This window comes from Acipenser ruthenus, chromosome 19 (assembly GCF_902713425.1).
Source record: "Acipenser ruthenus chromosome 19, fAciRut3.2 maternal haplotype, whole genome shotgun sequence".
Classification (NCBI taxonomy): domain Eukaryota; kingdom Metazoa; phylum Chordata; class Actinopteri; order Acipenseriformes; family Acipenseridae; genus Acipenser; species Acipenser ruthenus.
This window is the reverse complement of record NC_081207.1, coordinates 22,177,441-22,190,718: the sequence shown is the minus strand read 5'-3', so window position 1 is coordinate 22,190,718 and position 13,278 is coordinate 22,177,441. Positions and strand designations below refer to the sequence as shown.

The 13,278-nt window shown below is 35.4% G+C and overlaps 1 protein-coding gene across 1 annotated transcript in view; it reads right to left on the bottom strand.

Moving 5' to 3' along the window:
• Positions 1-7,833: 7,833 nt before the first annotated feature.
• Positions 7,834-13,278, bottom strand: part of LOC117424496 (charged multivesicular body protein 1a-like) — a 14,007-nt gene continuing 8,562 nt past the window's right edge. The window contains exons 6-7 of the mRNA XM_034040856.3: positions 10,091-10,284; positions 7,834-9,272 (exon numbers count right to left, since the gene is read on the bottom strand). Of these exons, the coding sequence (XP_033896747.3) occupies positions 9,251-9,272; positions 10,091-10,284 (216 nt within the window). The 3' untranslated portion in view covers positions 7,834-9,250. The remainder of the gene's footprint in view (positions 9,273-10,090; positions 10,285-13,278) is intronic.

Here is a 13,278-nt window from a genome sequence, read left to right as displayed (position 1 = left end):
TCGCTCGCTCCTCTAATCCAATCACAGACCTCAGAGCTTTAACTGTTTCAGGTTCTGGTTAGTTTTCTATAAATGGTAAATACATTGTAAACACAAGAAAATATCCATGTCCACAGCTGAAATATTGTTAAAAACAAACAAACAAACAAAACAAAACATTTTTTTTAACCGTTAAAGCGTTGTAGCTGATAATAATATAAAGTATTTATGTTGTATTATTATTATTATTATTATTATTATTATTATTATTATTATTATTATTATTATTATTATTATTATTATTATAAGAAGCAATATTCATAATATTCCTATGCACCACAAGAACAAAGCAAAAAACAAACAAACAAACAAATAAAAAAAAACAGCAGCAGCATATTTTTAAGGAACTACTTTACCTGAGTGGAATAATACACAATCTAAAATAAAAAGAAAGAAAACAGAAATAAATTGATCATCTTCACTGGCCTATACACGAATTGCAATAGTAGCCTCCACATAAGGAATTACCAACGATTAAGGACTTCTTTCAAGTTGGGCTCATTACTATAAAACTACAGGCCATAACGAATAGGCTGAGAAACCGATGAAGACTGTACTACTGTGGCAGGATAAATGGGCTTCATAAAATTTGAATTAAAGTTAGAGAGCAAAGAAAATGAGAATTGTACAAATATTATGTATAAACACTTGTTAAATCTTCAATGTTACACTTATTTGAAATTCACATATCTTTGAAGTTTCTGGGGTCATGTTGTAGGTGATTATATTATAGATGATGCGAATGCCATCAACCACCTTTATTATTATTATTATTTATTTCTTAGCAGACGCTCTTATCCAGGGCAACTTACAATTGTTACAAGATATCACATTATTTTTAAATACAATTACATTAGTTTTATTTTATTTTTTTTACACATTATTATTTTTACATACATATAAAAATGTGTATATATATATATATATATATATATATATATATATATATATATATATATATATACATACACAGTCACCTCCAACATTATTGGCACCCTTGATAAAGATGAGCAAAAAGGGCTGTATAAAATAAACAACACAGGTAATAAGATATATTTTATGCTCAAATATATGGGAAAACCATATTCTTTTATTCTAATACAATTGCTCAGATTTGGCTTTCATAACATACACAGTTGTATGTACTTTGTGTATATATAGTGTATCTTGGCCTTAAACAAACAAGATTACTTATACACAACCTTTAATTTTGATAAAAAAAAATAAAAAAAAACTCCAAAGGTTTTTATTTGAATGCCTCATTACATTTATGTGAATAGCGGATACTTGATACATCGTATTAAGTATTCAGATGCAGTCAGCAGAAAAGCCACAGATCACACCTACAAAGTAAATACAACTGTGTATGTTATGAAAGCCAAATCCGTAACAAGAAGTGTGGGCAGAATTGCAAACAAAGTGTGAACAAAGTAAATGTCAAAGTCAATCTCATTGGCTGTGAGCAAGACAACTGTAACTACAGCAATCTATAATTAGAAATGATTGGTTTCCGACAATGTCCCATGAAGATTTAAACTTTAAATTTGGAATTATAAAAAATGTTATGATCTTGCCTTCAGCAACCGATATAGAATGGCCCTGTAAATCATATGGGTCTGCTATCCATGGGGCAGAATCATACACATCTTAGTTTGCTTGAGGTTTTGCCATTTGTGCTATTAACCTACACATTTCAGATTTAGGCAACATGTAGCTATGTCCTTTTATATACTTTAAATACAACTGAATAATGCAACAATATATGTGATAAAGAACTATACCAAGAATTCAAGGAATGATTCCACACCAGTATGAACATGTCCATACTTGAAAGAGTATCAACCAAGATCCTCCTTGAAGGGTGGATAATTAGTACCTATAGCAACTGGTTCACCACACTATGTTGTCAGATGCATACTTTTTATTCTGTCAATACAATGTATGTTTGGGTTTGTCCTTAACTCATCACCTGCAATTCAGTGAGTGTATGACTTCACCTAAAAGGATTATCATTTCTTGTATATGTACATATCTTTCTCAAGGGAGCCTGTGTTTGAATCAAAACATTGGAGGTATTTATAGGTTTTTGACGGCTTGACAACTACTTGTTATTGTTTACACTCAAATCCATGATTTATTCTTACATGATGTCATGGTGTTATATCATGCAATGCTGGCTCTGAGGATCAGTCTTGATTTGGCCTCCCCAGCACATCAGCATGCACAACTTTTGAATGAATTTTGTTTATTTATTTATTATATTTTCCCCTCCCACCCTTTCTTCTAAGAAAGCAATCCTTTTGCAGATACTGTATTATGGAGTTACAGAATAGTTAAACTCCTTGTAAAGGAGTCAAGACCCTTGATCACGTAGCAGCATGAAAATAGTTAATACCAGAAGGTTTTAGTGCAGAAGATGGATGCAGCTGGGTTTGTGTGTCACGTGTTTTCATTAAAATTGCTGAATCACTCCAAAAACAAGGACGTTGCTGTACACACCTGGCTTGTATTAAGTAGAATACAGATACAGATGTGTGGGTATGGGTATGGATAGAATTCTCTATTTACTATGTGTTTCGACACAACCTGGGATTATTGCTCTATTATCCACTTTCATGTGGTTTCAGAGTCTCTGATTAGCAGTACTGGCCATGTTTCCTGATGTAACATTAAGCAATACAAAATTAGTGTTAATCAGGGCCTGTGAAACCATATGATTGTGTTTTAAATGCCTTGAATTGTGCTCACCATTAGAAACAGAATGAGATCATGTTTATTTTAAACCAGTGTGCCAGCACATTATTCGATGCATAAGTAACATTACACTGCTATCATTCATGTTGTCTGCTAAGTCAATGGCAGTTTGGACTAAGGTGTTCTTAGTTCAGCAAATGTATCACCCTTAGGCTAGAACTTCAATAATTTGAAACTTATGTTGAGGAGAAAGAACAAAAGTAGCTGTTAAAACCATCGGAGAAGAGCAGTGGGGGAGAACTAAATCACATTCAAGTTAAAATAATAACTTATAATACATACACTAATTATGTTGTACTTTTATATAAATATTACATTGTTACCACAATGCAATTTGAACAGCAGACTACTTGGCTTTTCCATATTGCCATTTCTTACAGAACGACTTTCTGATTACAGTGTTTCTTCAACAAACAAAAAAAAAAACCCTTTTATTATTTTTTTGATTGCAAGATTGGCATGCCCTTAATCTCTCCCTTTAATGAACTCTGAGAAATGAACAAGTGACTTTGTTTCAATGCAGTGGAACACAATCTGTCTGTTCTGTTGCAGGATGTTGTATGTTAGTGTTGGTGCTACTTGGAGCTGGAAGTATACATTACAAAATTGCACCCCTTTGCTACTTGAAATGGAAATAAAAAGTTATTTTGAGAGAGTCCTGGAATTTCAAGCATTCTCTCAATTGTTAATGCCAATATATGGCCATTCCAGGTTTTCAGATTAAATACAGCCATCACTGAAATATTTGAAATAAGAATTAATTGAAAAAAGGTCCAAACTGATAGAGAAAAAAAAAGTATGACTTAAATTTATTTCATAAATATTAAACCCTTAGACTGAAATTTGCAACCCAAATAGCAAGTGTCACATGACCAAAAACAGTTAGTGCTTTAACACGATTGCCCTGTGACATCACAGGTTTAACATATAATGAGTGGTTTCACCTCATAGTGGAAAACTGTTCCCCTTGGGTTGAAAACATGACCGCCAGTATTGTCCAAACTCTGTCACTTCAACCAGGGCAACAGTTTTCCTCAACTCCAGTCAGTAATTTTATTATACAAATAAAATATAGGTATCCACTTTATTTCAACTCAGGATTGGAATATTAAGACTTAACTTTGCAATAAGCAAAGGCTTGCTGAATACTATATATATATATATATATATATATATATATATATATATATATATATATATATATGTTTTTGCCAAGTGCCCACTGTTTTGGTATGTTTACATAAGGGAAAATGTGTTTGAAAACAAACAGTGGAGGTACTTATAGGAATTGGATGTCATGGCAACTACACTCATTTATTTCTATTTACAGTGGCTCTCAAAAGTATTCACCCACCTTGGACTTTTCCACATTTTATTGTGTTACAACATGGGATCAAAATGGATTTAATTAGGAGTTTTTGCCACTGATCAACACAAAAAAAGTCCATAATGTCAAAGTGAAAAATAAAATCTACAAATTGTTCTAAATTAATTACAAATATAAAACAGAAAATAATTGATTGCATAAGTATTCACCCCCTTTGCTATGGCACACCTAAATAAGCTCTGGTGCAACTAATTGTCTTTAGAAATCACATAATTAGTTGAATGGAGTCCACCTGTGTGCAATTAAGGTGTTTCACATAATTTCAGGTTAAATAAACCTGTCTCTGGGAGGTCCCACAGTTGGTTAGTACATTTCCTAACAAAAACTACATCATGAAGACGAAGGAACATTCAAAGCAAATCCAGAATAAGGTTCTTCAAAAGCACCAATCAGGGGTAGGATATAGGAACATTTCCAAGGCATTGAATATCCCCCAGAGCACAGTAAAGTCCATTATTAAGAAATGGAGAGAATATGGCACAACTGTGAATCTGTCTAGAACAGGCTGTCCTCAAAAACTGAGTATCCGGGTGAGAAAGGCACTAGTCAGGGAGGCCACCAAGAGGCCTATGGCAACTCTAAAGGAGTTAGTCTTCCATGGCTGGGCTGGGAGACACTGTGCATACGGCAATAGCCTGGGTGCTTCACAAAACGGGCCTTTATGGGAGAGTGGCAAAAAGAAAGACATTGTTGAAAAAAACTCACATCAAATCTCGGCTAGAGTTTGCCAGAAGGCATGTGGGAGACTCTGAGACCAAGTAGAAGAAGATTCTATGGTCTGATGAGACCAAAATAGAGCTTTTTGGCCTCAACGCTAAGCGCTATGTTTGGCGCATCCTGAGAACACCATCCCTACCGTGAAGCATGGTGGTGGCAGCATCATGCTATGGGGATGCTTCTCTGCATCAGGGCCTGGAAAGCTTGTGAAGATAGAGGGCAAAATGGATGCAGCAAAGTACAGAGAAATCCTGGAAGAAAACCTGCTGAAGTCTGCAAGAGACCTGGGACTTGGGAGAAGATTCATCTTCCAGCAGGACAATGATCCCAAACATACAGCCAAAGCCACACTGGAGTGGCTTAAAAACAAAAAGGTCAATGTCCTGGAGTGGCCCAGTCAAAGCCCAGACCTCAATCCAATTGAGAATATGTGGAAAGAGTTGAATATTGCTGTTCACCAAAGGTCCCCATCCAACTTGACAGAGCTTGAGCAATTTTGCAAAGAAGAATGGGCAAAAATTGCAGTGTCCAGATGTGCAAAGCTGGTAGAGACTTATCCAAATAGACTCATGGCTGTAATTGCTGCCAAAGGTGCCTCTACCAAATATTGACTCAAGGGGGTGAATACTTATGCACTCAATTAATTTCTGTTTTGTATTTGTAATTAATTTAGAACAATTTGTAGATTTTATTTTTCACTTTGACATTACAGACTTTTTTTGTGTTGATCAGTGGCAAAAACTCCTAATTAAATCCATTTTGATTCCATGTTGTAACACAATAAAATGTGGAAAAGTCCAAGGGGGGTGAATACTTTTGAGAGCCACTGTAAATCTATTAATGTGATTGTGATGTCATTCACCACATATTGTAGTTGATGATGTAATGATCTACTATTCCTTTCTATTTAAAGTTTAAAGAGTTTATTTATCCATTTATTTTCTTTTAGTCTTCTATATTTTACATTGTCTAATTACATTTTTTCTAAAACTACAAATTTTAAGTCATTCGTGTTCTGCTTGTTCTTTGTAAAGTGTTGAACCACTGGTTCATTTACTTTTGTATTTCTCATGTTGATAGGCGATACTGTATGTGTTTGTATAATGTTGTACCCGTCTCTCCTACATAATTAATTTTATTACATTTTTGGCAAAGTATACCATAAACAAGGTTGCTAGTTTTGCATGAGGGATTTTTTAAGATTGAGTACTTTTTTTTTTTCTCTATTTGTGATTTCAATGTTATCTTTACAAACATATTTGCATACCTTACATATGCTCTTATAATGTGTCTACAATCCGTTTATGTCTACTATGTACCAAAATGACAGATAAATTTGCATCCCTTCTAAAAGCCACAATCGGCACTTTCGGAAATATTCTTTCCATTTTCTCTGAATTATGAAGTATACGTAAATGCTTCCAAACTAGTTTTGAAATGTTCGGTAATAATTTAGAATATGTAATTATTAATGGTACTTTTTTAACCTTTTTCCTTTTATTATATTCAAGTAGTTCATTTCTATTGAGTTTGTCAACTTTTCTCAATAATCTGTTCTTTATGGCTCTTTTTGTATGGATAGGATGTGAAGATGACATATGTAGGTACTGATACATATCAGTAGGTTTTGAGTAAAGTTTGAATAAATCCTTGATCAAGTTTAACCAAGGTATCTAAGAATTCAATTTCTGATGTTGTTCACCTTAGATCTACTGAAATATTAGGATGGTTATTATTTGCTAATTCATGAAACTGGAAAAGAGATTCCTCTCCATGTGTCCATATTCCAAAAATGTCATCCACGTATCTTATGTATTCTAAAGGTTTCTTGTATACTTTACCCAACAACATATCCTCCCATTTACCCATATATGTGCTTGCGAAATGCATGCCTAACTTTGAGCCTATTGCTGTGCCATCATTCTGCTCGAAACATTTAATTCCAAATGTAAAATAACTATTTAATATCTCTTCTGTCGGTATTATGTTCTTATCTTTTGTTATCCAGTGCCTCTTTACATGCCTCTAAGGTTTCATTCCTAGGAACACTGGGGTACAGGGATTTTACATCCCATGCAAAATAAAATAGTATTCTCTGGAAGTTTATTTTTTAATCTGTTAATCCTATTCAGAAAATGTGTTATATCTTTAACATAGCTAGGTAAACTTTCAACATGTGGCTGCAACTGCCTCTCAGCTATTTCTGCAAGAACATATGTTGGGTTATCAATTGTGCTAACAATCATTCGCATTGGTTGTTTATGTTCATTTTTGGGTTACCTCTAACCAAACCTGTTCTTGGATTTTGAGGGAGCATGTCATTTTTTAATTATTTTAATATAAATCCATATTTATACAATCTATCTGCTAAAATTCTCACTTATTTTATTATGATATTAATGTTATTAGTTTGTACTTCGTCATATGTATTTGTATTTTGCAATTCAGTCCCTACTGCTTTCATATAATCAACTTTGTTATAAAATGTATAAAATATCAAACTTGAATTGATTATGAAGGTTCACAATCATGTTTATCTGTAGACAGCTGGGCTGTCAGCATGGCCCTGCCCTGCTAGTTGTCTGCCATGAAATCAAATGATAACATGTTGCTGAAGCCAAGTCCAATGTGTAACAGTTGTAAACAGGAAAGATTTTGTGAATATGGCCCTGTATCATTACTTAGGGGGTATGCTGGGAAATAATGCACAAGCTCACTGGCTAATACTGAAATGCTTAGTTGTTTACTGACTCAGAGCCAACAGATATTCATTAAATAGTCTGTGCTTTACTATTAAATGTAAAATAATATAAATAAAATGTAAAGGACAGCTTTCTTAAAATTGAGGAGATTTCCCCTGTTCACCAAAATGATTTGATAAAGTACACTAAACCTAATAAAGTGGCTATAATCAAATAATGAAATACAAAAAACGCTTTAAACAGAATGAACAGGGTTTATTTCAAAATACAAAACCAAAAAAAAAATTACTGTCTCTATATATCTTTGAACAATCAATAAATTGAGTTGGACCACACCAAAAAGAACCATTTAAAAGCATAAGCAGACAAAGATATTAAATCATCCATAACTGTAAATTACATAAAGAAAATGTTTTGATCCAATCATGTCCATTAAGATCCCACATAACCCTAAAATAATTCCCCACAATACACCATAGTGTACCTTGTTTCATATGTGACAGGTACTACCTATTATATTAAAGGCTTGTCAGAGGTCTATATTTTTTTATTAATCAGCTAAACCATGCAAATACGCCTGTAATCTCCTATGTATCATTACTCTAACGAGAGGCATTCTGGCACCATAGACTGTTGAGCTCTTCAGCAAGCACCTGTATTTGTATAAGGCAATACTCATTTTACTACATAGATTGTTTGCAGAGTGGGGGTGGGGGTTATAATAACTAATACTACTGTAACTAAATGAGCAGAGTTTAAAGGGTTTTTCAAATTATTTCAGTCCGCTGTTACTGCATACCGAGAAAGTAACTCCAACTTCATGAACACCACTTCCAATTTACGAACTGGGCGTGTTAGTTTTCACTATCTTCTGTTTTTATGCAAGTTATTTAGACGTGGAGCTTGTTATCAATCGGAACAGACAGCCCAGTGAAAAAAACTTGACGGTTAGAGGCAGAAGTTTCTTCGCTTAGAAGGACATGGTTCATATACATGCAAACTAATCATATAGCACACCTGCATATTCCAAGTTCTGTTGGCTGCACCAATACATTACTAACTATCCATTATTCAATTTCCGACTGGCTATGACTGATCAATAACAAATAAAAATGTTCTGAGAATTAGCAGAAATTTACAGATATTCCATGTGGTCTAACAGTCATTTTACTATATATAAAACTGTACAATCAAAAGGTGTTATTTGGTATTAAGTCATACTAAATGCATCTGTTTGTTTAATCTTCATCTGCGAACAATATTCATGTAGTAGTTTTACTATATGCAGTACTTTAGTGTTTTTGGGTTACATTATGTGAATCAGACCAGCATACATAGAGAGTTGAGAGAGAAAAAAACAACAAGGTGGCAGAGTGTTCAATAAAAACCAACCAAGAGAACAGCATAATAAACCATACACTGGATTGTCAAGCTGTTTCTGGGCTGCCTGATGTTCAGCAGCATCCTTTCAGTCATAGTGAGATCAGTCATCAATAAAATGAAACAGGTACTATAGGGAAGATCAATAATAGGAAGCCAGAGTGCTTATACATACAGCTGAATACAATACATGGAGCTCATACTATACTGTCCCCTGCAGACAGCCCTTTAAAGCAATACTGGCTGTTTTCTCTTCTAAACAAAGCACTTTTTAATGACGTAAGGCAGCCAACCTGAAAGAAAAAATATATAATTATTAAAATGTGCCATTATTCATGTCCACATTTCTTCAGTATTTGTTATTTAAAATAAATGTCTCTACAGGTGATGGGTGACCGACAGTATTTCTGAAGACAAGTATAATAATTTACTGCATTCAATGGCAGGTGGGTTTGTTTGGTCATTATACTTCACAAGTGGAAACAGTTTTTAATTACCACAATGAATAAAGCACATAGCAGCACACAAAAAAGTATTAAGCACATGATTATGCCACTAAATTCTCCAACTGGATCCTGCCTTCTAATTCAGTTTCTAGAGCCAAGGTTTGCAGTAACGGTAATGCGGCTAAAGTTGGGCTTAAAGGGTAACTTGGTGTGGGTCATCCCATCTTGGTTACTTTTTCCAACTTAACATTTAAAAGCATCCCTGTTGCCTCAACATAGCTCTTCATATAATTTCTAATAGGCAACACTGCCCTTTAGTGGATGCAAGAAATCCCACATTTGTTCCAAGGTAGCACGTGACAATTTCTTACGTCCACTAGTGGAAGAGTTTTCTACCCACACCAAGTTGTCTTTTAGGGGAGTTGTCAAACTTTTTTTTCCCTTTTTTGTTTTTGATGTGTGTGTATTGCATTATACAACATTGCATTATATTAAGAACCAGCAAATACAATAACAAATCATGGTCTGTAGGTGTGGCGAGTAAGGTTTCAGTTGGCAATGTGAACACAGAAAGACTAAGTCACGAGGCAAGGATGCAGGCAACTGTGCTATTCTGCTCTAGTAAGGACATAGCTACTGAACAACTAGCATTTTCTAACAGATACCTCCTTGAGAGCTGGTCCTCTTTATCCTGCACGCGGGCCGAGCTCTCTCCCAGTGAAGTTGCTCCAGCTGGCAGATCTTTCAGCTGGTCCATGACCTCCAGGCCGCTCTCCTCTGCGATCTGTATGATCAGGCTGTCCACCTGCTCCTGGGGTGTGGTCAAGGTGGTGGCCGAACTCATTGAGTCCTCCATGACCTGAACAAAACAGATGCACACTTGTTATTTTTAGTTTACCAGTATAAGGTCTGATTTCTTCTTAAAAATAATAAGTAATTCTTCAGGTAACTTCAATGAAAACAGTTTTATTCAGGAACAAAGCAAATCAAAAGTGACACATCAGTGATCTTTTACACAGGGCCTCAGTTGATGGTGTTCTGAGCCCTGCCCTGGCCTCAAGATGTTGTCTGAGCTGCCATGTTCGTTTCTGAGCTGGCGTCAGTGCAGATGTAATTTTCTGATCACCGAAACATGAGTTACAGACATTCAAATACTGTAATATACTGGGCAGGTTACAAAAGCCTTACACCAGTATTACTCACTGGAACTGAAGAGACCCAACTACAGCATACTGCTTTCCCTTTTAACATATTTATGTTGGAAGTACTTAATCTAATGCACACCTTTAGATAAAGTACATATCACCTGGTCCTTTCTGTGGTGTGGTTTACAGAAGGGTATAATTTTCTTCATTCTCTTTCCTCCAATTTATTTACTTTACCTCCAGTGCTTACGATTCACAATCCTTACGACCACCGACGCAAAGACACAGCAATTCATTCCAGTAGTATTTCAGGGACTGACAGGTACTAAAATCCTGACACAATACTTGGCTTGGAGATGCCAACCTTTTAACACCTTTCAAGGAGTTTTAGTATAGCACACAGTATTTGGCAATTATCTTGATCTGTTTTGTTATTGTTCTTTTTATAAAGGATAATCAGCACCATAATTAGGGTTTAACCACATCATGGTTTTGCTTATGATTTGGATATTCATTAAATGTGGTCAAAAAAATGGGAGCTTTGTGAACAAAAAACAAAGCATACCCAGGGGCATTATTTAACAGGAATTGCATACATCATTTCAATGGTTTGAAACCATGAAGTAAAATTTCTGAGAAAAAAAAAGAGAAAAGTTCTGTGTCATTGATATGCATACAGATTGAAACAATGTGGTAGTGAAATGGTACATTTTTACTAGACAACACCTGTAGTGGAACGTCATTGAGACGATATGTACTGTATGTACTGTATCAACTGTAACAATACTATGTCAACATGTGAGGTCTGTATTATTGATATGGTCAGAGCTTAAACCTATTAGGACCATAACTCAGTGTACTGTCTTTAGACCCAAGAATGCTATTAACCCTTTGTGGTCCTATGTCGGACCTGGTCCGACATTGCAATTTTCCCTTTCCGGTCCAATGTCAGACCCTATCCAACATCATCAAAAAGACATAAAGCACAGGTCTCCTGTCGTTTTTTCTCCGGAAAAAGCCGAGAAAACCATTCAATGGCCAAGTGAGACCGATATGAGTCGAGAGAAGCCAAAAAACCCGCAAAACAGCCAAAAAAAAAAAAAAGGGGGCAGATCTGAGCAATACACATAGCCCCAGCACCACAGAGATAACACGGACATAAACAAACAAGATAGCTGCTTCTGCATCCAGCGCTCAAAGAATATCACAGACATTGGCAGAGCTTTTTGAGATGTTATAGTAATAAAATAATGACTTGGATCGCATTATTGAGGAGTTTGGTGATAAAACGAGTGATCAGGAGATGATTTATCGGTATGCACGACTATGAAGAGGTATGTGATAAATACAGCGAACAAGGAGTGGGGCAGGGCTGGAGATGCAGTACTGAGTGTCCAGTTGATATGCAGTGCCTTTTAAACCTGTTTTACTGTGAAAAAAATACTTTTAAACAGCGCGTCTAAAATAAACTGCACGTGTGAAAATAAATTGGACCCGACGCGCCTGAGACGCATTGAATAAATGGACCACTAAGGGTTAATACCTCGTTTCCATGGTCAAGCCAACTCGAGTGCACTCAAATGCTACCGGGTTAGCCTGAATTTTTCAAAACTCGAGTTGAGGCGCAACGCAAGTTGGCTAAAAAAAAATTTCCAGGGTTTCTCAAGTTATTACGTGAGCTGGACAAGTCTCAGTCATGTTATTGCGAGAGGTGGCCAGATAGTAACTAGGTAACCAGATTACTGTATCATCATTATTGACATTGTAACATTGTTATCACCAAACACAGCAATGGATACTTCTCCAGAAAATTCACTGCAGACTGTCTTGTGATATTGGATGATGTCATAAAATTGCATCTAATCTGTCAGAATTGTGGAATGACCAGATCTCCCCAAACAGTAATCAGTGATAATGTTTCATCATGATTCCACGGTGCATAATGTGGTGTCATGTTAAATCGTTTTTTTTTTGTTTGTTTTTTTACAGCTACAGAGGTAAGCTATTATTTTGTTTTTTCTAACCGTAATTTGCAACTGACACTGGCTTTCATAGAGATTGTTGCTAAGACCTGGGCTTCCATGATTAGTGACGTATTTTCTGCTCGGCCTGAATTAATTTGGGCCAGCCTGCATAGTGAAATGGTACCAAAGAACTCGGGTACGCACTCGAATTGGAGGACAACTCGAGTTTTACAAAAACTTATAAATGCAGCATTGGGGGGACAATTAGGGCATGTACTCGAGTTGGCTTTACTATGGAAACGAGGTACTAGTCATACAACCTCAATATTGAAAATTTATGTTGTAATACATAATTTTCAATTAAAAAACTACCAAAGGTTGTTGCACACCAAACCTTGTTTTACTTTTCTTGACAATCATCAACATAACAGTCTAAGAGTCTATTTTTGTTTTACAGTTGATCTTAATGTTTTCCCCAACTTTATTTTCACTTTGACTCAAGTAAAATAATTTTGTATACTTCTACAACACTGCAGGTCTGAAAATACAAGTAATATGCCTTCACCACATGGGGTCAGGGGGTCCTATTACAACCTGTAACACAATAATTGAACTCTGAGCTGTGGCAGGTAAATAACTACTTTGATAAGGCAGTTGTGCTGATGTTAGGAAATAAAGCCCTGGGTATTATCTCTTTAACCGACCTATATTTTCATGAGTTAAATAACAATGGTCTTTAGCAGA